General features: G+C 40.7%; 2 protein-coding genes and 1 long non-coding RNA gene across 4 annotated transcripts in view; 1 reads left to right on the forward strand and 2 right to left on the reverse strand.

Moving 5' to 3' along the window:
* The window catches only part of TJP2 (tight junction protein 2), an 87,946-nt gene extending 85,357 nt beyond the window's left edge, over positions 1-2,589 (reverse strand). Inside the window, exon 1 of one of the 2 annotated variants that reach the window (XM_054032629.1) lies at positions 2,513-2,589. The gene's annotated coding sequence lies outside the window, so the exon portion shown is untranslated. Of the gene's footprint in view, positions 1-1,833; positions 1,980-2,512 lie in introns of those variants that run through there. The other variant, XM_054032628.1, reaches the window with a different exon arrangement.
* On the forward strand, positions 2,529-16,566 carry LOC128839554 (uncharacterized). Its single transcript, XR_008445473.1, has 3 exons — positions 2,529-2,636; positions 7,577-7,656; positions 13,581-16,566. It is a non-coding gene; the product is annotated as an uncharacterized LOC128839554 (long non-coding RNA).
* FXN (frataxin) lies at positions 10,924-23,867 on the reverse strand. Its single transcript, XM_054032630.1, has 5 exons — positions 23,751-23,867; positions 21,813-21,910; positions 20,483-20,603; positions 16,573-16,670; positions 10,924-12,479 (listed from the first exon to the last, which is right to left on the reverse strand). Exons 1-5 carry the CDS (start codon positions 23,850-23,852, stop codon positions 12,326-12,328), a joined length of 573 nt encoding a protein of 190 aa, XP_053888605.1. The 5' UTR covers positions 23,853-23,867; the 3' UTR covers positions 10,924-12,325.
* Between the last annotated feature and the right edge of the window lie 1,134 nt (positions 23,868-25,001).

The raw sequence follows: 25,001 nt of genomic DNA on the forward strand, positions 1-25,001 counted from the left end.
CACTGAATTAACTTAAATTGACTTAATTTTGTAGTGTAGATAAGCCCTTAAATACTCCACCTCCATGAGAGGCATAACGCTTAAGTCGACGCAGTGTCAGCGTAGACACTGGGTTGCTTACATCGACTTGCTGCCTTTCAGAAACGGTCCCACAATTTCTCACACTGGCAATTAAATTGGTGCAAGGTCTCCTGGTGAAGATGCACACCACCAATGCAAGGAGCATAGGAGCATAGTGTGGAGGTGTAAAAAACTATTCAATTACTGCCATGGAAATAGTCGACATAATTTAGGTTGACTTAATTTTGTAGTGTAGACTTGCCCTGAGCTCAAGAGCTTGTCTCTCTCACTGACAGAAGTTGGTTCAATATAAGATATTACCTCACCCACCTTGTCTCTCGAACCATAAGTGATGCTCATTAAAATGAAAGTCCGCTGTACAAGGCACTGCATCAATACATTCTAGTTAATCTCAATGGGCTCCTTGTACCCTTGCTCAGTCACATCCAGAGTTTAATCAAAGTAGACGTGCGGTGGCTTCTATGGGGGCCCAACCTTGGGGTTTAGAGGTTTCAAATACTACCTTAGCCCTTGTCACAATCTCTGGTTTTAAATCTTGTCTGAAACTTCATCTAATACTATGATTAGCAATATTGGTACTGTGTAATATTATGTTTGTGTTTAAGATTAGCAAATATTTTAAACCTAGTAAGAAATATAAAGGGGAAATGAGGACTTAGTAGGACTGACTGAAGAAACAGAAAAGTCGTAAAAGTATTTCTGAACTCCTGAATTGCCACACCTTGTTTTAAGATACTTTTGACACCCAGAAATGTCCCCGATCCAGAAGTTTGAAGTATAGCTGGAATTCAGTGAGGATGTGCCAACATAAAGATCTTGGGAATTCTTTGTATTGCAAAGACATTCTAAATCCCTATTATTTTGGTGTGTGCTTCTCTCCCACCCTCCAAGAAAGAAAACTAACAAAGCCTATCTGATTCCTCAGTGACAGCTCTTCCCACCTAGTATCATAGTCTCCCTGAAAGTACTTAATGTGGGAACAGAAACATATAGGTCCATAATCCTGTTAAAGAAAAGATCATCTGTAAATCAGATTCTCGCTATTCACACTCCCTAGAGGAGAGGTTGGTAGTATGAGCCAGGAAGAAGAGCCCCTCCCTCCTGACGCCAGGGGCAGGCAGCCTGCCGAGGCTTGCCTCCAATTTAACATGAGGCTAAACAGAGTACAATGTGCAGCCAGCCACACACACCCAATCCAGGCTTCTCTCAACCAAGGCTCACGCACGTACACAAAAGGGCAGGAAAGCAGAGATGAGGGTGAGCTACAACTTCCCGATCCAGATCAGAGATATGCCCAAAGTTTAGGGAAGCCGGGCTCCGGAGCAGAACTTCCTCACTGGCTGGGGAATAGAAGTTTTGTTCAGCCCCATTCAGCGCCAGGAGCCGGATGTCCAGTTCCAAGCCTCCCCAGAAGGCAGGGGGTTGCTTTGCGCACCTCTGCGCAAGGAACTAATTCAAAACAGGGGTTTTGACAGAACAAAACAGAAACAAACAAACGGGAACAATTCCTCCCCCACTCCTGCCCCCAGCGTCATCTACGCTGGAAGAGTCCCAGCTAAAAAACAGGCGAAATGCCTAGCGTACACGTGGGTATTACATCCTTCGGCCCCATGTCTCGCAATACCCCCCGTTGTTTCTCCTAAGGACTAAGCTATGGGGGGTCGGTTGGAACCAGAAGTTTAGCGGAGAAGCCGCTTCAAACGGGAGTCCAAAGGCTCAGCCCCACTCCCACTCCCCAGGTAAGTGACGTACCTGGCGCTGGCGCTGAGCCGGGGGAAACGTGTCCGGAGCAGACGGACCCTGCAGCAGCCCGCGCACCGTATGGAGCTGGGCGCTCGCCGGCCCCTGCCCGCGCTCACTCGCAGCCCGGGACGTCTAGGGAAGGGGGTGCGGCTGCGGTGTGTTTCTGAGTCAGGCTATTTCCTGTGGGAGGCAGAGGGAAAAGGAGCGAGGGGGGAGGTGTTTAATCCGGGGCCGCGGCGCTAGCAGGCTCCCGCAGGGCAGGTGAGCGCGCCGCTCGGGGGCCCGGGATGGGAACGGGCCCAGCCCCTTAGAGCGATTCCCGGAAAGCCCAGCAGGCACCTGCGGCTCGAGTCTCACCTCCCCCGCCCCATGCCCAGGCGGCGACACGCGCGCCCGGCCCTGCCCTCGCTGGTTGCCCAGCAAACGGGAAGGAAGGTGGAGCCGGGAGCTCCAGTGCACGGAAGCGCTGCCTCCCCGAGGTTTGTGCCCGAGTCCTGCGCACTGGGCGTTAACGCTCCGCCTGCGTTTGATTAGCCCAGCTCCTGGCCTTCCCCTAGCGGGGCAACTCGCCCCCGAAGTGCAGGGATCCTGCCTGAAAACTCTCACGAACTTTCCAGCACGAGCTCGGCTTCCAGCTGATCTTACACCAAAACACAGAGCCGCAGCCGGAGCTGATCTGCTAACTTACCCCAGACTCGGTGCCTTCTCTTCCAGACATTTACTGGCAGCTTCGCCCTCCGGCCACCCCCGCGACTGGCTCTGGCTGGAGAGAGTGGAACAGGAAATACCGGTTCAAAGCCCTGGTACAATAGGTGCGATGAGGAAAGCAACTCCACTCGGAGCTTAGTCACTGTATGATATCTAATGAGCCACTAACCCAGTCATTGTTTTGACCTGAAACTCACCCTCTTGTTGACAGTTTTGCCTCATTAGTGAGCGGAAAAGTTTGTGAGGCGTCCCTCCCTCCCCTAAAATCTACGTTAAATTACAAATCACAAATATATTAATTTCAAAACAAAATATCAGAAAAACTGCCCTGTCTTCCCTGATCTTTGACTACTTGGCTTTACAGGGTAAAAGTTTGATAACTTTTTCCTTAGGAAATGTTTGAGATGCAGTGTGATCCATAGGATGGGGAGGAGAACCTGGGATTCAGGAGAGATGAATGCTAATCCAGTCTCTGCTACTGTCTACTGTGTGACCTTTGGCAAGTCACATCACCTCTATGTGCCTGTTTCCCCTCCCACCCTTTGTCTATGTAGATTGCAATCTCCTTGGGATCTCAATTGCAGCCTCTACAAATCATACTACTCTTAAAAAGCACTGCTGATTTGACAGCTGTTGGCTCTGTTTAGTCACAGAAAAAGTCCAAGAACATAAGAACGGCCATACTGGGTCAGACCAATTGTCCATCTAGCCCAGTATCCTTTCTTCCGACAGTGGCCAATGCCAGGTGCTTCAGAAGGAATTAACAGATCACGCACTCATGGAGTGATCCATCCTGTCATCCACTCCTAGCTTCTGGCAAACAGAGGCTAGGGACACTCAGCGTACAGGGTCACCATTGATGGACCTATCCTCCAGGAATTTAGCTAGTTCTTTTTTGATCCCTATTATAGTTTTGGCCTTCACAACATCCTCTGGCAAAGAGTTTCACAGATTGACTGCGTGTTGTGCAAATAAGTACTTTCTTTTGTCTTAAACCTGTTGTCTATTAATTTCATTGGGTGACCTTGGTCCTTGTTATGTGAAGGAGTAAATAGCACTTCCTTATTCACCTTCTCCATGCCATTCATGATTTCATAGATATCTATCATATCTCCTCTTAGTCAACTCTTTTCCATGCTGAAAAGTCCCCGTCTTTTTAATCTCTTCTCATATGGAAGCCGTACCATACCCCTAATCGTTTTTGTTGCCCTTCTCTGTACCTTTTCCAATTCTATTGTATCTTTTTGAGATGGGGTGACCAGAACTGCACACAATATTCAAGGTGTGGGCATACCATGGATTATATATGGATTTATATCTTTTTCCTAATGGTTCCTAACATTTTGTTAGCTTTTTTGGCTGTTGCTGCACATTGAGCAGATGTTTTCAGAGAACAATCCGCAATGACTCCAAGATCTCTTTCTTGAGTGGTAACAGCTAATTTAGACCCCATCATTTTGTATTTATAGTTGGGATTGTGTTTTCCAGTGCACTACTTTGCATTTATCAACATTGAATTTCATCTGCCATTTTATTGCCCAGTCACCCAGTTTTGTGAAATCACCTTGAAACTCTTTGCAGAGCAGAATGTGGGCTAATTTTACCTGTTCTGCCCTGCAATTGTCTTTCCTCACCCCTTTGAAGGTAGTTCATGCTCAGTGAATGTCGCACACTGATCTCTGTTTAATCTGCTAATGGTACCAGTTAAGACCACTCTGTGAGCAAATGATCTCTAGGAATTGGACTGAGAGCATCAGCTCATAGCATGTCATTCAGCAGCCATTAAATGGCATTAAATTTTAATTTATTTCAGGTCTAGGACAGATTAAAACTGATGGAGTGTCTCTAGCCCACATCCTAGTACCAATACCTGATGCCATTCTATCCCTTGTATTTGCATATTTTTAAAGCTCTAGCTATGTGCTGTTATGAATTTGGGATCACAAATTATTAAAAACCTCTTAATTTAGGACAGTTTTACTGTTGTGTTTTTAAAAAGGGCTTGGTTCCTTTGCTCTTCTTTCAGGATATATAATATTGGCCTCAGATGTTTGTATTTTAATCCCTGCCTTTATTACAGAAGAATTATGAATGACTACTCTGTTTTGCTGGGGGACATGAGCAATCTTTGGGTGTTGACATCATAGCTCTAGGCTGAAATTTCTGATATCAGTCTTAGGCAAAGCAGCTCAAGTTGCAAGCTAAAAAGTGTAATTGAACCCTCCAGCTCTTCCAGACATGATCCTGAAACCTAAACTTCCCAAATAAGCCTGTGCTTCAAGCTGTAATTCCAGATATTTCAGCTTTCCAGGTCTTTTCTAAAGTTCTCCAGCTGAAAAGGGAGAGTCAAGACCTGGTAGTACTAATGTGAAAAATGAGTTTAAAAAAAAAAGAAGTAATATTTACACATCATAAAGGACCAATAAAATCACCAATTGTTGGCTAGTTTGCTTCACCGTTCCCATCTAAGCAAACTTCTCCCAAATCAAACAGTTTAATCCCCAACAACAGTTTTATAAGACAATGTATTGTAGCCGTTGGACTTTACCCTGTACAGGGCTTAATGAACACTTTTAATAATTTGCAGTGCAGTTGCTAGTCAGGTCACTTTGCAGCAATTGCCAAAGGTTAGAAATTCTCAGAATTCCCAAGAGCATGGGTTCACAGAACTGCTTTTTGATTAAATGTGGTGTAATATGCCATGCAGTGAACAGAAAGAATAAGAAACAATGTTTTTAATGAAACCACTTGACTTGGAAACTAAGCACAGCAGACAGAAGGATCCTGCTTCTATTAAGACAACATATCACTGCATTAAAAATTTTGTAAAGGTCTTGCTTCTAAGTATAATCAATCATTAACCCAAATTTAAGTGACATTAATGGACTAACATCCCCCCTCCAAACAAACAAGAGTTAATATAGGTGTTGACACTCAGGCTTCAATGCTCTGAGATCGATCCACCAGCGGTTGATTTAGTGGGTCTAGTGAAGACCTGCCAAATTGACAGCAGCTCACTCTTCAGTTGACCCCTGTACTCTACCCCTGACAAGAAGAATAATGTAAGTCGATGGGAGAGTTTCTCCCATTAACCCCCCGCGGTGTAGACCCCGCGGTAACTCCACCTCAGGTACATCGATTCCAGCTACGTTATTCATGTAGCTGGAGTTGCATAGCGTAGGTTGATTTACCGCGGTAGTGTAGACATAGCCTCAGGGTTAATTAACTCATTGTTTTCCTTCAGCTACTTTAGGGCTCTAAGATAAGGTTGGATAACCGACTGCAATGCTCAAGCAAAATGGGACCAGATAGGGGGAGTGGAATCTCTGACTGTCCTTGCTTTCCTGAGTTTGTCTGACCCTTCGCATTACTTGCTTCACATGGTTTTTGGTATCTGATTCTTTTTTCCTTAATAAAAGTTATCTCCATATATAATTTTCTATCTGCAAAATGGGGACAATATTTCTCTCTCATGGGAATGTCATTAGGATTAGTTAATGGTTTTTAAGTGCTTTGAAGATGAAGAATGCTACAAAGTGTTTTATATAGAATAAGGCAAACGGAACAGAAAATATTAATTAGTAACGGGAGCAGAGTCAAGATCAGTGAATTAACATCTACAAAATCATTAATTGTACCATTTTGATTTCTTAGTGTTACACAATTACCCAAACACAAACTGATAAAATAATTCAGCAACTTGGAGAGGTTAACTACCTTGCTGAGGAGCTTGTTTTAAACATTTTCTTTCTCTAGATATTATGCCTGTCAATCTTCCAGAAAAAGCCCAGGAAAGGGGTGCAAATAACATCTTTCTTTTTTGTGCCCAGCTCAATGTATATTATTTTTCCATCATCTCTGGTATCTGCTGTCATCCTCTGCAGGGGATGGGGAACCTTCCAATTTCTGCTCGTGAGGACTTTATTTTGTAACTGCCAGGAATTCAACATTATGTAACATATGCATAGTCTGGGACATAAGAACATAGATATGAACAATTTTTCCTTGTCTTACTAGTTTTAAAAAAAATCTCAATAGCAGTGTGCAAATCATTTCTGTTCTTTATGGAACATCCACATGATAGATCACAATAGCTCCATTTGTGTGCAGCAAATTTAAAACTTCTTGTCCTCACTTGCAAAGCTCACATCATGCAACTCGCACCTATGTCACTGACCTATTCTTTCATGTCCCCTTTTGCCTTGCCCACCTCCAACTGCCTTTAACTTCTCTGCTCTTCCTATGCTGACCCTTATACTTTGAATAGTTAAACATCTACATCATTCCCAAGAACTCACTTCTGCAACACCCTACAAACTTGAGTGGTTTATGCTCAAACACTCAAAACTGAGCCATTAACCCAAACAGATGCCTAAACTGAACTAACAATCCAATTTTATCTCTCTATCCCATTTCATTACTCTCCCTGCCCTATTTCTGCTTATAAGAGTGAGGCCAAATTTTTCAACTGACATTTTTTTTAAACATATGCAGGTTGACCAAAACAATTTGTGAATTCATGTCAAATGTGCTGTATGGTTTTGGAAAAAAAAAAAAAAAAAAAAAAACCCACAAACACACACATAGGAAAAAAAATCTGAAGTAAAGCTGTTTAATTTCACCACTTTCTGAATGAAATGTTCAGATTTAAAACTTTTCATTTTGATTTTTACTTCAATATTTTTTAAAAGGTTAAAAAAAATCTTTGAAACGAAATGTTTTGTTCAACCAAAAAACCCAAAACACTTCCATAATCCCCCCTCCCAACTTTTTTGTTTAACCAAAACCTTGAAATTTTTGTTGTGGGTCAACCTAAACTGGTCTTTAAAATTTTTTTGGTTCAGTCAGAAAATGAAAAAAAAAATCTGTTATTCACACAGCTTTACTGTGTATATCCTCACTTGTCAGTCTTATCCATTATTTAGATTATAAACCCCTCCGGGGTGGGATTTTTCATTCTGTGAAACTAGTGGACCTAAAGAAATGATGAACTAATAAATTGGGGCTTTTCTTAACCTTTTATTTTCAACCTTTTTGAATTCAGCACATCTGTCTGAGAGCATGATGCCACAACTGAAGCAAAGTGAGCAAGAGACAAGAGGAGCTTTAGCACCTATCCTCATGGTAATGGTACCCATCAACTGTGTAAACATATTGCGGCCTTAGTGCAGAGGGACAGATCAGAGGGTGCAGCAATCTTCTACTTCTTCTCCGGTCTTTCCCAATTATTAGTTGGGCCTGGGAAGTGGCCATTAGTGGAGCCAGCTCTTAGATTAGCACTTGCACAGTTGGTCATACTCTAACATCCATTAGTAAGATTTTCTACAACTGTAGTTCTGCACTGGTAATGCTGTTCACCCAAGAGTCTTATGCTGGACCACGTAAAGTGTAACTGTATTCCCAACCTGCCCCTCCCTAAGCTTCAGAGCCTGAGCTGCAACTTCAAAACACTGTCATAAGAACATAAGAAAGGCCGTACCAGGTCAGACCAAAGGTCCATCTAGCCCAGTATCCTGTCTACCGACAGTGGCCAATGCCAGGTGCCCCAGAGGGAGTGAACCAACAGGCAATGATCAAGTGATCTCTCTCCTGCCATCCATTTCCATCCTCTGACAAACAGAGGCTAGGGACACCATTCCTTACCCGTCCTGGCTAATAGCCATTAATGGACTTAACCACCATGAATTTATCCAGTTCTCTTTTAAACGCTGTTATAGTCCTAGCCTTCACAACCTTCTCAGGTAAGGAGTTCCACAAGTTGACTGTGAAGAAGAACTTCCTTTTATTTGTTTCAAACCTGCTGCCTATTAATTTCATTTGATGACCCCTAGTTCTTGTATTATGGGAATAAGTAAATAACTTTTCCTTATCCACTTTCTCCACATCACTCATGATTTTATATACCTCTATCATATCCCCCCTTAGTCTCCTCTTTTCCAAGCTGAAGAGTCCTAGCCTCTTTAATCTCTCCTCATATGGGACCCGTTCCAAACCCCTAATCATTTTAGTTGCCCTTTTCTTAACCTTTTCTAGTGCCAGTATCTCTTTTTTGAGATGAGGAGACCACATCTGTATGCAGTATTCGAGATGAGGGCGTACCATCGATTTATATAAGGGCAATAATATATTCTCAGTCTTATTCTCTATCCCCTTTTTAATGATTCCTAACATCCTGTTTGCTTTTTTGACCGCCTCTGCACACTGCGTGGAAATTTTCAGAGAACTATCCACGATGACTCCCAGATCTTTTTCCTGACTTGTTGTAGCTAAATTAGCTCCCATCATATTGTATGTATAGTTGGGGTTATTTTTTCCAATGTGCATTACTTTACATTTATCCACATTAAATTTCATTTGCCATTTTGTTGCCCAATCACTTAGTTTTGTGAGATCTTTTTGAAGTTCTTCACAGTCTGCTTTGGATTTAACTATCTTTAGCAGTTTAGTATCATCTGCAAACTTTGCCATCTCACTGTTTACCCCTTTCTCCAGATCATTTATGAATAAGTTGAATAGGATCGGTCCGAGGACTGACCCTTGGGGAACACCACTAGTTACCCCTCTCCATTCTGAGAATTTACCATTTATTTCTACCCTTTGTTCCCTGTCTTTTAACCAGTTCTCAATCAATGAAAGGACCTTCCCTTTTATCCCATGGCAGCTTAATTTACATAAGAGCCTTTGGTGAGGGACCTTGTCAAAGGATTTCTGGAAATCTAAGTACACTATGTCCACTGGGATCCCCCTTGTCCACATGTTTGTTGACCCCTGCAAAGAATTCTAATAGATTAGTAAGACACGATTTCCCTTTACAGAAACCATGTTGACTATTGCTTAACAGTTTATGTTTCTCCATGTGTCGGACAATTTTATTCTTAACTATTGTTTCGACTAATTTGCCCGGTACAGACGTTAGACTTACCGGTCTGTAATTGCCGGGATCACCTCTAGAGCCCTTTTTAAATATGGCGTTACATTAGCAAACTTCCAGTCATTGGGTACAGAAGCCGATTTAAAGGACAGGTTACAAACCTTAGTTAACAGTTCCGCAACTTCACATTTGAGTTCTTTCAGAACTCTTGGGTGAATGCTATCTGGTCCCGGTGACTTGTTAATGTTAAGTTTATCAATTAATTCCAAAACCACCTCTCGTGACACTTCAATCCGTGACAGTTCCTCAGATTTGTCACCTACAAAAGCCAGCTCAGGTTTGGGAATCTCCCTAACATCCTCAGCCGTGAAGACTGAAGCAAAGAATCCATTTAATTTCTCCGCAATGACTTTATCGTCTTTAAGCGCTCCTTTTTGTATCTTGATCATCAAGGGGCCCCACTGGTTGTTTAGCAGGCTTCCTGCTTCTGATGTACTTAAAAAACATTTTATTACCTTTGGAGTTTTTGGCTAGCCGTTCTTCAAACTCCTCTTTGGCTTTACATTCTTGCACTTAATTTGGCAGCGTTTATGCTCCTTTCTATTTGCCTCACTAGGATTTGACTTCCACTTTTTAAAGGAAGTCTTTATCTCTCACTGCTTTTTTTACATGGTTGTTAAGCCACGGTGGCTCTTCTTTAGTTCTTTTACTGTGTTTCTTAATTTGGGGTATACATTGAAGTTGGGCCTCTATTATGGTGTCTTTAAAAAGCGCCCATGCAGCTTGCAGGGATTTCACTTTAGTCACTGTACCTTTTAACTTCTGTTTAACTAACCCCCTCATTTTTGCATAGTTCCCCCTTTTGAAATTAAATGCCACAGTGTTGGGCTGTTGAGATGTTCTTCCCACCACAGGGATGTTGAACGCTATTGTATTATGGTCACTATTTCCAAGCGGTCCTGCTATAGTTACCTATTGGACCAGCTCCTGCGCTCCACTCAGCTGTCTATACAGTTATTGTTACAGTACTAGCATGGATCCAGCTAGCTCAAGTCTGTCACCCAGCTTGGAAGACTTGCTCCTGTGGCTGCCAAAATGCTGTGTGAATATACCACTAATGTCTATACATGTCTGACTAAATGTAGCTTTGTGAGTTGTCGAGGGGTGAAATTTAAACAGCTACATCTTAAATTTCCATTTGCTGTAAATGAGGTATTTCTCTCCTCACCCCCATCCATTTCAACTGTTCTAGTTTTATCTCTGCTTTGCGCAGTGGTGTGTTTTGGTCTCACCAACTCATACTGGTAGCCCTCACTGTATTTCCTTGATTTCAGAAGTAATTTAGCAGAGAAGGTTTCAGGTGACTGACTCCCTTTTTCCTTTGGCTGAAACATACACATACACAGCACAGAATCTAATCCAGAATTGGCTCCAATGAGATATTTCATATTTTAATTAATAGCGGCCAAGAGTTGGTATCAAGAATTCCATTTTAATCCTAAATAATGGACAATACCATCTAAGAATACTGTATATTTATTAGATATCTTTCAATGACACATCAGTAACAGTATTAGTCAACGAGGCAGCCAGGTCATTCTAAACACAAGGAAGTTGTCTGGGGAACTCAGAACCCAAGAAAATGTTGCATTTCAAAATCGGTACCAGGCCTCTTTTAATGTAATGCTAAAAGCTTACATAAATGTGGCTCAGTCTTTCAAATGTGACAGCAAATTTGGGCTCCCTTTTTATATACAATTTTTGAAAAGAAATAATGGTAATGTTACAGTAAGGCAAATTTTATAGCGTCACACATTTGCATGTCACTTATTAAATTATTTTTTACAAGTTATTTGGTGTAATACGTAGAGTGAATCACCTATTTTTGTCCTCATTTCTTTTTATTTCTCAGCTAGTCCGAAGACTCCAGTTTCTCAGTCCTAAGAATGTAGCAATAACTCAACAAGGTTTGCATCAGTGTGAGCCTTGCATTGTCACTTTGCCTTTGGCCTCATTTCAACTACATGAGAAGTGCAGCATGAGCTATGCCAATGCAAAAATTGGCATGGCTTATTGCTGTTGGAACAGAACATCCTTGCTTTGCTTAATAATAAATAATAATAAAGAGTTATATATTTATGCAATGTATGCTTATGCTATGAAGACACTCATAGCAAAAGGAATAGAGAAAAGGTTATAAATCCCTTTCTCTACAACTATGAATGTATCATTAGACATTTAAACTAAATCAAACACTTTTTTCAGCTCCATGTACCATTTGGACCCCTGCTGATAGCAGAACTGGTAGCTGGAAGCTTAGCTTAAAAGGATAAGTCTGAAGGGGCAAAGGCAGAAATGTGAATTTCAGATTAAATCCTGTGATATTTTAAGAAGAAAATCCCTATTACACCTGTTATAGAAAAGAAAAAAACAATTTTCCCTTTCCTTATTTTCTTTTAAGCACAATAGGCTCTTACATAGAATATTACCTTACTCCCCCCAGTTCATCTAATTGATTTCAATGGAACTTGAGTAAGGGTTCCACAATATGGCCTAAGGTAAGTAGCAGAGTTTTCTTTGGTCATGAGATCCAATGTGTGCACTACTGATGAATCACCAACCAACCAGTCAGAATGTAGTTGGGGCAACCAGTGTCCAATACCATACTCCTAGCTATGAATTTTGGAGGCAGTGACACAAAAAAAAATCCATATAACAAACACAAATCTACACACTAACACATAAACCCAAACATGCAGAGCTAAGAAAAATACATTATGTTCACATTATTGTTACACAACATAGTAAAGTTGAAACAAAAAATATGAAGACAAACGTAGAACAAGGTGTGAACCTTAGGAACTATATACCAAAGAGGGGCAACAGGACAAAGTCTTTTGATTTCTTTGAGGTAGACAATGATCAAGTATCACCTTTTCCAGAGTATACTAAGGGAGATAAGTCTATTTTAGTTTTCAGTGCCGCTGAGAGTTCCACTGCTAGTAGTTCATGAAGGGATACTCCATCATGAGAATACACCCACTTTCTTCCAGTCCAGTCGTAACGTTTGGGCCCACTAGAAAACAGAACATGTGTACTGTGTGAGCATAGGTCAAACATTTCTGAAATTTCAGCCATCTCCAAACAAACACCAGGAGGATTTGAATTACTAAGTTAAAGAAAGCAGCCAGAAGTAAAACAATATTCAGCAAGAAAGAGGTGTGTGGCTCATGGTCTCAGCATGGACTAGAAGCCAATCATCACCAAATTCTAATTCCAGCTCTCACACTGGTTCCAACACGTGGCCTTGAAGAAATCATTAAGGCCTAAATCCAGCAAAGCACTTAAGCATGCATGTAAATTAAAACATGTGAGTAGTCCTATGGACTTCAATGGGAGTACTTTTGCTTATACACTTCACTGGATCAAGGCCATTAAGGTCCTTCTCTTGATTTACCTTCTCCACAATCTGTAACTGTGGTAATAATACCTAGCTCCTAAGAGTGTTATAAGAGTTGTTTGTAAAGTGCTGTATTAATATAAAGTATTCATTCTAACACAATGCTATAATGTGCAAATGTCCAAAATGCTTCACTGCACAGAGCAAAGAATATTTTCTCTCTCAAGTTAAACACAATAGGATTAAATTACTAAATAAAAAATAATCTGACATGTGGGAGATCTATATCTGAGCGCAATTTGGAGCTCCTGGTGTCATGAGATGCTTCACTCCCACAACAAACACAGTAAGGAGACCTGGATTCTATCTTCCAGACTCAGCCACCAAGCTTAGGCAGGCTCATCTGCCTTTGCCTCAGTTATGCACCTGGAAAATGGGAAGAATAATTGCAAGGATCTTTAATAAGTATTAATTATTAATGAAGGCAGTTTTGACTTGTCAACACAGAAGTCTATGTCTGCCATGGAGGGCATTTGGTGAAGTAGTAAGAAGGGAAGGAGACAAAAGAATAAAAGTGTCTGCAGAAAATGAAATACAAGGATGTCTTGAAACTCTTAGCTCTGAAATCATATTTCTAGGTCAAATTGCCTTGGGATTAGAGGTGATTCCAGTACAAACTCTGCTAGAAGACAGGCTGTCCTGTACACGCATGCCAGGCTGCAGTGTCTAAAAACTAACAGAAAAAATTTGACACCTCAATATTTAAATTATTCACAGTATCGCAATGAATAACCTTCAGGACATGAACTAAAGATATTAAGAACACACAAAGGTAAGTCAAAATGACTGGGATCTTATAGGGACATCTCTTCTGCTGCATTCGAGCTGATGGCTGTTTTGAGTCAGGATTATGTGCTCCAATTATTTTATTTTGTGTTTCTCACTGCTGTGGCCTTTGCAAAAAGAAGTAACTTTTTCTGTTACACTGTAACGTGCAATTCTGGAAGTGGAGACAGCCTATAAAAAGTTAGAATGGGATATGGTTTAGAGCAACTGGACTAAAACAAAATATTTTGATGAATGATGGGAACTGTTTTGAAATGTTACCTAGTAAATATCAAATCACTGTGCTATTATTTAACAAATATAAAATAATAAACATGTATAGTGCTTTACACCTTCAAAATGCTGTACATTTACTACCTTTTAATAAGGATCTTTTGAATTCTAACAAAATGCCAAATGTCTATACAGTAAGTGTATTTCTCACACGAGAATATGAATACATTTTATAAAGCATTAAAAGATCACGACAACCAAAATAATTAGGCCTTGTTTGTTAAAGACATTTTGCAATGTTTAAAAGCTTTAATTAATGGAGCTGCACAAAAGAGACACTTTGTGCAGGTGGCACACCTTCTTTTGAATGTGCCAATTGTATATTGCCATATAAATGCAGGCTTAGTTCACCTGCATGTGTGTAACAAAGCTCAGCAGCCTGGAGCTAGAGAAATTCAATAGTAGTTTCCTTTTCTTGCCTCGTAAATCTCTCTCTCTCGGTGTTGTTGCCAAAGTGGTCATTAACACTCAACAATTTTACATTTATTGTGTTGAGGTAGCAAACACCACAATATTCAAATACTGTTTATCATTAGCAGCATTGCTTGCTTCTCCCACTCCATAGCGCATCACATCCAGGACACAGATGTTATGAGCGTTAGTTATAGTACATTCAGTACATGTTTGCATAAAAAAGTTACAAGATCTCTTAGCAGGAGTTGGAAAACTAAGTAAACATGTAGTGTTTTCTTGCAGGAAATACACAAATGTTTGCCATACACAGATGAACATAAAACCAAATCTTTACAAGGGAAAAAGATTTCTTAGACAAATAAACATATGAAAAATTCTCTCCGGGTCAGGAGCTTTTAGCAGAGCCTATTTTTATTTATTTATTTTTTTGGGTGTTCCTTTCTTTATCCTTTGAACATACTGAATATGAAAACTCCTATTTATATTTTCCACAAATCTGTTATTCAGGAACATGTATTTCTTCATTCAGCTAGCATTGGCTCATAAAAGTTAAATAGATCCAAATACAATATAAACTCTCTGACTTCTTAATCTCCAGATACGGACGCAATATAACCTGAACTTGTGTTTTATGCTTGAGGTTAAAAAAAAAGATCTTATGCATAACTTGGATTCTGAGGCACTGTCTGCAAGTGTCTAGACATAAATAAAAAGGATTGTTTGATTTCTTGCATATTGCCTCACCAAGATAAAAACCCTTTGAAATGCAATATCTTGTTTATTTAAACAAACAAGATTCTGGGAGGAGAGAGGAGTTAACAATAGGCTACAATGGCTTATCTAATATAATGTACACCAGTGGTTCTCAACCAAGGGTACTCGTACCCCTGGGGGGTACTCTGAAGTCTTCCAGGGGGGTATATCAACTCATCTAGATATTTGCCTAATTTTATAATAGGCTACATAAACATAACTAGCGAAGTCAGTACAAACTAAAATTTCATACAGACAATTACTTGTTTATACTGCTCTATATACTACACACTGAAATGTAAGTATAATATTTGTTTCAATTGATGTATTTTATAATGTATGTGGAAAAAAATAAGGAAGTGAGCAATTTTTCAGTAATAGTGTGCGGTGACACCTTTGAATTTATGTCTGATTTTGTAAGCAAGTAGTTTTTACGTGAACCTTGGGGGGTACGCAAGGCAAATCAGACTCCCCAAAGGGGCACAATAAGTCTGGAACGGTTGAGAGTCACTGCTGTACACCAACTAAGTGTACACCAAAAACAGTTACAGCAGGTTGAAAGGCAAATCACTAAGGAATATTTTAATTACTTAGGTGGACTATTTAAAATAAGATGATTCTCTAAAATTTCACGTTAAAAAATGTTAATCCTACTGCACAATAGCTTGATCCATTCCTGATTTTATAGTTAGTATGTTCTATTTGAATGACCTCTAAGAAATCTACCTGCATATGTACAGTGAATCTTTATGCTTTGTCTTTCCTTTTTAGCTAAACCATTCATCAACAATGCCAGAGAGATGAAAGACACCCTCAGTCTGCTGCTGGGAGAGTGGCAGATTTCATTGTAAACTTTTGGTGAGGCCACTCATGACATTCTTTCAACACATTCTGTACATCTCACTCCCAGTCAGAACCAACTGCAAAACCTGGAATGGATCAAACTGCTGTAGAAGACAAGGCAGAGGACACAGCAATCAAGACCTCCACATTAAGAACTGCCCAAGATCGATAAAAACATCTCTCAGTTAAATTGTAGAAAACATGCACACGAATAAAACAAGGAACTCGTACCCAGGCTTACAGGGTCAATCCATAAAGAACAGTGTTAGACCATAACAATCTCATTTCTCTTCCAGACAGTTCTTTTGTCACAGCTGTTCAGTCTTCTATGAATAGGCTACAGTCGCGTTCATAGTGCTTGTGAAATTTGACATTTAAAAAATGGAACACATTTTATTACATTATACATTTTACTGCACTAGTTTGTGGGTCAGCCTGTCCATTTCTGTCGGTCACCACCTGAAGTATAAACAGCAACTAGTTGTTATACCTCTAGGGAAAATCCTATTGGGTGTATGTGTTGAGAAAATGCATAAAATATGTGATCAGGGCATTAAATAGTCTCCACGGGGCTAGCAGGCAGGCTTTTAATTCATCTCTGAATTTTCAGACATTTCCTAGCATACAGATAATTACTTACCTAGTAGGAGAGGACAGCCAAATCTGCTTGTTCGGTGTCTGCCTGTTGATTACATAGGTTCCCATGTCTCCACCTAGTTTAGCTGTTAAAACTCCATTCTAAAGCATAAAGGGGGGAGGAGGGAAGAGGGAGGAGTATCCATGTACCATTACTTAATAAGAATTATGATTTTTCTTCTATAAGGCACTGTAGATATAAAGATCAAAACAGCAACTTGTGAGATATCTGCCTAAGCATCATCAGTGGAAATTCAAATCCTCCACATCTGCTATGCCATTCTGCCTCACTGATGACCAGTGGGACCGCCGTTAGATATGAAAACTTGTCAGTCTCCATGGTGAAACATATATCACTTGTGTCTGATCTAGACTCTAAGCTCTCCTGATCTGGACTTGTGTGTTGGTACAGTACCATCCACATTGTTAGGACTCAAATAAATAATACTCCTGTTAGCTTTGACTTCTCTTCTGAGACTGCCAGCATGTGCACTAATTAGTGCTCAATTGTGAAGTGGGCATTCAGTCCACTAGAAACTGGATTGAGACCATCAATTAATTTCAGAGAATATTCAACAGCTAGCAGAAAGCAACTATTTTTGTTCACGAACAACCTGAAACCGATTAAAACAGGTGGCCAGAGGCAACAGGCTTCATGTACCATTACTGAATCTCCGAGCTATCCAGGTTTGCTGTACTTTTCTGTAATGTATATGGTCTCCAAATGAGTGGGACAAGTACACTCCCACATAACTTGTGATGAAGTGCCCAGATACTGGATTATACCTCAGGAATGTTCCACTTCTAACTATCTGAGGTTTGTTTTGATTCACTTATGTCAATTATAGAACATTTTCCAAGGAAGTGTTTCTTTCCTTTGTACTTCCTTCCTTCCATCTCTGAATTACAGATTTACATTGGCCTGACATTTTCAGAAGGTAATTTTGGAGGGCAACTATAACTCTTTTGGAGAGTCCTAACTTTAAGGGCATAAGACAGATTCCACTTGGACTGAGTAAACCTGAGAGTGACCTCAATTACACTTAAAAAAAATAGCAGTATTGTAGATTATGTACTGTGGGGCTACTACAGGCATTAGGATAGCCGCACATTTCTTTTTCCCGACAGCCTCCCCAAATGCACTGCAGCCCACACCGTCTCACAGCACCTTTCGCAATCCTGCATTACCTTTTTCTGATCCAGAAGACAATTGCTAGATCAGTTTTAATTTTCTGTAGGTAACAATTTGTTTTGAAATTTCAGCAGCATTTTACCTTTTGACTGAGTAGCTACTGAAAGTTCAACATAATTTCATAGCAAAAGCAGCAGTTTAGAGCCCACTTCCTCTGCAACATCAGCCAACCCTTTTGATTACTGTACTGATATCTCACAAGTGGTGTGTTAATCTAAAGCCCAGCCCTGCTACTGTCCGAGTTCAGTAAAGAAACAAAGATTGATCGATTATTCTATGGTATAGGGGGAAAAGAAGTGCAAATGAATAAAACACACCTCTGATGGTGCTAATTAATACTGAGTCATTTGATTTCCCTGCCAGTTATTTTATTTTAACTAGGTACTGCTTTAGCCTAATGTGTCATGAGGATAAAACTAACCTCTTCCCAGTCTCATTGTGAGCTCACTCCTTACTATTTCCCAGTGTTCTAAGAACAGAATGAAATGAAACAAGTAAAACAAGAATACCTTGGAGAGCTTTGATTCTACAAATTATTCCAATTAAATCATTTGCACAAATATGTTAGTATATTCTATTAGCTAATGTTCAGAGCTAAACACAAGTGTTCAGCATTATCCCATAATGCATGCTGTATGTTTAAATATACTAGTACCAAATAGGGTTCAACTGATCTAATAAGAACACTACATCAACACTTACATTATTATGGGGCTTCTGTTTTTTCGGTTTTATTTTTTAGCATTATTTTAATTTTATGTAGATGTCCAAAAATTGGGGGCTGTCTTTCTATATATTGTAAATTAATAACATATATGATGACGTTACTCATTGCAGTAGTATATATGGTAATCAGTAATCTCTATGTAATGGTCCCTAGTGCACTTTAACGTAGTACTATTGCAAACAGCACTATGTTATAATGCAGTAGGAAGCCTTCAGTGCGTGCCAGCAGGGCCTACATGGACCAATTAATTCACAACAGATTAGTGTACCTTAGAAAGCACACTCCTGCAGTCTGCATTACTGCTTCCTGTAGACAAGCTCTTAGATACAAGTAATCATTTCTGGTGTTTTTCCAGTGTTTAATGGACAAACACCTTTTTTTTTTTTGGTATCGGGGTGCTTTAATAGGTTAAAAGCTAAAATCAGAAGCCCTAATGATGTGTCAGACATAAGAGAGATGATCTTTGCTTTCACATTGTAAATTATGGAAAGATTATCTTCAAACCCTGGTATCAAAACATTCACACATTCATTCTGTACTATTCATGAAACTTTGGAAAATACATTTTAAAACCTTTTTTAAACGTTAATTTAATATAAAACAACACTTGAAAACTAATTTTTCATTTTTGTGCATAGCTAGTATGAAACTATTGCATGCTGTTATGGACATTAATAATTTCTGCTAACAGGATTACTCTTCAGGGAGACTTTTTTCAGCACACCACATATTAACTGAATGGAGAAATTTAAAAGGTCAACAGATATTACAACTCTGCCAGTTCTTTTCCAAGTGTGCCACCTTGTGGCTTGTCATGTTATTAGTATTTTCATAATTTGAATCCAAACAGTCAGAATGTACATATTAAGATTGATGTAAATAAAAATCCTCCAAACCTTTCAGTAAGTACATGCCAAAAACACTACATTGAAAAGTTACTGGAGAGAAAGGCAATTGAAGTGAGGAAGCATATCAAAAATATTTAATCTAAAGAAAAAACACAAAACCAAACTTTTTGGTGTTATTTTTTCTATTTAGTTTTCAAAATATTCTTTATATTGAATAGATATTGAAAGGCTAATAATCACAGCTTTTCAATATCTATTCAAAACACTAGGAGCTGAATAATACATTGCTATTATTTATTGGATAAGTTACAGGTAAAATATTAACTGAATATTTGACCAGGTCAATTACTTATCAGTTTTGCCAATACAAAAAGAGGCTAAGGTGTTATTTTCTCATTGTGTATGTACTTCTGTGAGATAAAGAGTGAATGTAGTGCTCAGAAAAGCTGACATATGGACAGATCTGAAGACTAAAGGCCTCTATACACAGAACACAAGCTCCAGCTGCCCGTTTATATGCACCTAAATCCTAATCTGGTGGAGCCAGTAGTTGGGAACCTCCACATGGGGATATAAACAGGAAGCAGCTATTATTTCAGTCCAAAGACCGGAATAGTGCAGAAGCTATGTTGCAGCCAGTGGCCTGGGTTAGATTTTACTCTCCTCAACTCAAGCAGAGCACAACAGCATACAATTTGATTGATTCCACCAACTGTAAATAAACTGATAGGTATTTGAAAATAATTTTTAGCTACAGCTGTCACTTTCACCAAGATAATTCAAAAGTGACATGTGTAACACCAGTATCAGAGACCAGTATAAAAGATACCGGAAACCAATTTCCAGCCTCATGTAATAATGGTTTAATCCTCATAAAAAGAACTTCATCATTTAAATACTAAATATTACAATTCTTTAAATCTTAAAACAGTGTACTATATATTTTTTCATCAAAAATGCTGCCACTCCCTCAATGAGTAAAATCAAATTTAAAAACCTGATTTTCAGATATATTTCACTTATTTATTCAGTGTGAACTGTTTCTTAAATCTTAAACTTTTGCACTAAAGATTAGTTGAATGAAGATATTTCCCCCAAGGAAAAACCCTAGAATAATTACAGCAAGAACAGAAACTGTAAAATATACCCCAAAGGAGACATCATAATCTTCAGGTGTAAAAGGCTTGTCTGCTAGATCCTCGAAGAAGTCTGCTAATGAGTCCAGTGTTTCTTCAGCAAGTTTTTCGTAAGTAATCTCATCTAAAGAACTGCAGTGACACGTAAACAAATCTGAGATTACTAGGAGAAAATATGTATTACTTTAGCATGAAACTCTTTCCTACATTAAATACAAAACAAGAACAGTATTATCTTGGGAACATGCTGACCATGAGATAATCACATGCGATTGGAGGAGGTGATTTGTCACAAATTGCCGTATGCCACAAAGCACCTTATAAATTGAGGTAGAATTTTAAAACCTGAGATTATAGATAGCTAATTGGACTAAGTATGTTTCTTTCCCCAGTTACTTCTGTGCCCAGAAGGTTACTGAAGGTAGATCTCTAGATTTTAAAATACAACGTTGTTGCAGAAGTACTCTGTTCATGCAAGTACTGCTTAATCTTTAAGGTAAATCTAAATAATTTATATTTATAAACATACAGTATGTTGTTTATAGACACATATTATACAGGAAACAGCAACTGTGTGTATAAACAAAGTTGTAAAGATGTCAACATTCAGACACATCCTGTCTACATACCATAAGTGACTTCCTCTTTTGGAAGTCCCCATTCATTCCAATAAAATAATAATTGTGCACTTCTACAGTAGTTTTCTTCCAAGAATCTCAAAGCATGTTACAAATATTAGGTAAACCTCTCAACACCTCCATTTTACCAACAAAGAAATGGAGGCAGCTGCAGACCTGGAAATCTGGGTCTCTTCACAGAAACAAGATTAATTTTGAATCCATCTCAGTGGTGCGCTTTAACCTAGTTTGCGCATCTGGGTATTGTGTATGTATATTTATATTTATAACAATACGCAATTCAGTGAAATGTTTTCAGTATCAAACAAATGTGGCAACACAAAGTAACTAGTTACCATAAAATACTGCAAAGTTACTTAATACTTTGAATTTCTATAGCATCTTTCATTCAAGAGTGCCTCATGTCACTTATCTGAGGTACAGTGGGGAATCATTTATTCTACCTTACAGATGGGAAAACTATGGCATGAGAGGTTAAGTGATTTCCCAAGTTCACACAGGAAATCTGTGGCAAACCTAGAAATAGAATTCAGAAGTGATCATTCCAAGTCCTTTCCTTACCCACAAGACTAGCCTTTTCCCTTAGCTCATATCAACAATCACACTATATTAATTTTCATGGCTGCCACATCTACAGATGGTTTCTCTGGAATCTGTATGCACTGTCAGAATTCTCTTATAAATAATTCAGAATAAAACTTACCTTTTGTCATTCAAAGTTCCTGCATTTCTTAAATTAATAAACTGAACACTTCTGTTTTTAACCTTTAGAACATGATCTAATTGTTGCAGACGAGAATCCTAAAAATAAGTTAAATTAAATGTTAACAAAAGTAATGGTACAAAATGTCAATTTTTGTCATATTTAAGAAACAGAATCCCAAAGCCACTTTTTTTTCCCTAGTTAAAGGTTCATTTGTTATCTTACAGGACCAACAAAGAAGCAAAAACTATCACAGAAATCCCAGTCCATACATCTATCAGTATTCTTGAGGCAGAAATGCATGTTTAGAACACACTTGCCTTTTACTATGATTTAGTAAGAGGAAAAATGATGTTGAGTTTAAGGCACTAGACTAGAAAACAGGAGATATGAGTTCTATTCCTTTGTTTGTCACAGACTTCCTAAGCAACCTGGGACAAGTCACCTAGGCCAACACTTTCAAAAGTGTCCACTAATTTGGTGCGCCTGAGTTCATGCACCTGGAGTCAGATTACGGCCAGTGCTGAGCACCCACAACCCTAGCTGAAATCAATGAGAACCATAGGTGTTCATCACTTTTGAAAATTAAGTCCTAAACATCTCAAGGTGAGTACCCCGAATTAACTGTCACTTTTGAAAATGTTGGTCTTAATCATGGTTTCCATACCTGTAAAATGGGGTGTTGCAGCTATATATTAATTGTTTCTAAAGTACCCAGATAATACAATAGAAAGCCTATAAATAAGCTATGTAAAAGAAAGCTAGAAACTTGCCTAAAGTGGCAGCACACTAACAGAAATATTCTAATTCCCCAAACTAATCTTCACAATTTCACATGTTGGGGATTACAGTCACCATGCTGCTTGTCTTCAGACAAGCTGAGACCACCACCAAGCACGCTGAATACTGAGCATCCACTCCCTGTTGTCTCTACTGAAGATGGGCTTATCAGGCCTTGTCTACACTGGGGAAATTTAGCAAAAAATTCAAACCAGTTAAAACCTTTTGGACCCACAGCACAGACAAGGTTCTAGGGGCTAGAATAGTTCTGTTAACTGGAGCGCTCTGAAACTTGTTAATTAGTTTGAAAATTGGTTTGAATTGTTGGGGAAATGTCCTCCCTATAGACAAAGTATTCAGTTTTGGAGGTGATGTCTGTGGACTTCACTCCACTAGAAAATGGACTGAACATTAAATTCATCTCACATCGAACACTATAATGACTCTGTTTTCGGAGTGTCACTGAAGGAGTAATTTGTGTTCAGAGGACTGCTGGGTGCTGCTGATGTTTCTTGTCTCACACCAACACGAGGACATGGCAACACGAATGTTTTTCATAAAACTCCTCAACTATAGTAGAACATGGAATAAGACACAGATAAAGAGTTTAAAAGCCTCCCTCCCAACGATGCAATGGGCGGGGGAGGGGGGGGAAGGGAACCTCAACAGCATCTCCTCGACCTCCTGCTAACACTTTTTTCTGCTGCTGTGTCTGCATGCTGTTACCTCCGGCCCTGACTCCCGATCACTCATGCAGCAGGCAGAGATCCAGTTTCAAGACAATGACAAAGCATTTAAAGCCACATAGTCTGACACTCCCCACCTCTCAACTACTAAAAGAGTGCAACAGTCCCCTATGCAGCGCTTTGCATTCACGTGGGCTAGGAGCGCCACAGCTCCAGCTCCGTCCTGCGTTGCTGCATGAACGCAACCCTGCTGGGGGGAGGAGGAGCGGGGCTTGGCCGTCTCGGGCTCGGCAACAATGGGAAGGAGGGAATTTGAAACAGCTCATAGAGACTCCCGGCAAATCCTTAGGGGCGAGTCTCCGGGGGCGGGGGGGAGCGGCTCCCTGCCCCCAACACGCGGGCCGGGCCGGGCACCGCACCGCTCTGCCTGCCCCAGCCGCGTCACGCGGGCGCCGCGCGGCTCGCTACTCACGGGCGGGCGGCAGGAGGCGGCGGGTCCCCCGAGCGCCCCCCGGAGCCCCGCGGCCTCGCGCAGGCCCCGGACCGCAGCGCGCGCCGGCCCCGGCCTCCACATGCCGCCGCCGGAGGAGGAGTCGGCCCAGCCCGCCCGCAGCGGCCGCTTCTGCGCGCGTCAGCCCAACTCCCCGGGACTGGCCCGGCGCCGTAGCTACCGCCCTCCAGCGGCGCGGGGGGCTGTCCGCTGCCGGCCGCCCTGACCCCCGAGCCCCCTTGTAGGGCCGCAGGCCAGAGCCACTGGGGGCTATTCCGAGAGCCCCACCTACTCAATGTCATGGGCCAGCAGGGGCTGCACCGCGGCTAGGGCTGCTTGTGTCCCCCGCAGCCGGGCAGCTCTCGGCCTCTCAGTGCTTTGGGGGCCGGCGGAGCTCAGCGCTCAGGACGTTGCCGGTCCAAGGCCCTGCCTTTACTAGGTCTGGCTCTGACTGGTCAGTGCTAGCGGCAGCCTCCCCTCCGCCAGCTCTGGAGGCAGGTAGGTCTCCCCGGCTTAGAAAAGTCTGTTTATGGGGACAGAGGGCAGCATGTGACTCAAGGCTGGTTGTACCGCCCAGTGCACACTCACTACAAGAGAGCAAAACCTGGGCTAACTGCTTAGACATGCTAAATTTCCATCTAAACCCAGCAGAGTGCAGCTTGAATTGAATATACTCAATGTCATTCCTTTCTGAAATAAAGTATATACATATTTTAGAAGTATGAAATAATGAGAGAGACAGTCCAGAAAAGCTTTAACGCTACAGAAAATATGTCTGATTACGATAAGTAGAACTTAAAACAGAAGAATTAGCAGCTGTTGGACCACCTGTCTGTATTCTCAGGGCTGATCCTGCAGCTCCTGTTTTTTCCCTTGCCCTGCTTCCAGCGCTCATCAAACTACTGGGTACCTCACATTATGAGGACCAAAAGTCTCCAAAGGTTTCCATCACTTCTGTCCCCTTCCAACAGCCATAACCACACTCAACCACACTTCCAGCTTTCATGGACATGGCAAAGGGAGCACCCCAACCTGCAGGGCCGGCTTTAGGCCAATTCAACCAATTTCCCTGAATCGGGCCCCGCGCCTAAGAGGGCCCCACGCCCAAGCCCTGGTACGGCGTACCGGCGTGGCCCAGCTTCCCCAGGGGGCAATTTAAAGGGCCTGGGACTCCCAGAAGGGGCTGGAGCCACAGGCCCTTTAAATTGCCACCAGAGCCCCACTGCTGGAGCC

The sequence above is a fragment of the Malaclemys terrapin genome, chromosome 6 (genome assembly GCF_027887155.1).
Source record: "Malaclemys terrapin pileata isolate rMalTer1 chromosome 6, rMalTer1.hap1, whole genome shotgun sequence".
NCBI classification, from domain to species: Eukaryota; Metazoa; Chordata; order Testudines; family Emydidae; genus Malaclemys; species Malaclemys terrapin.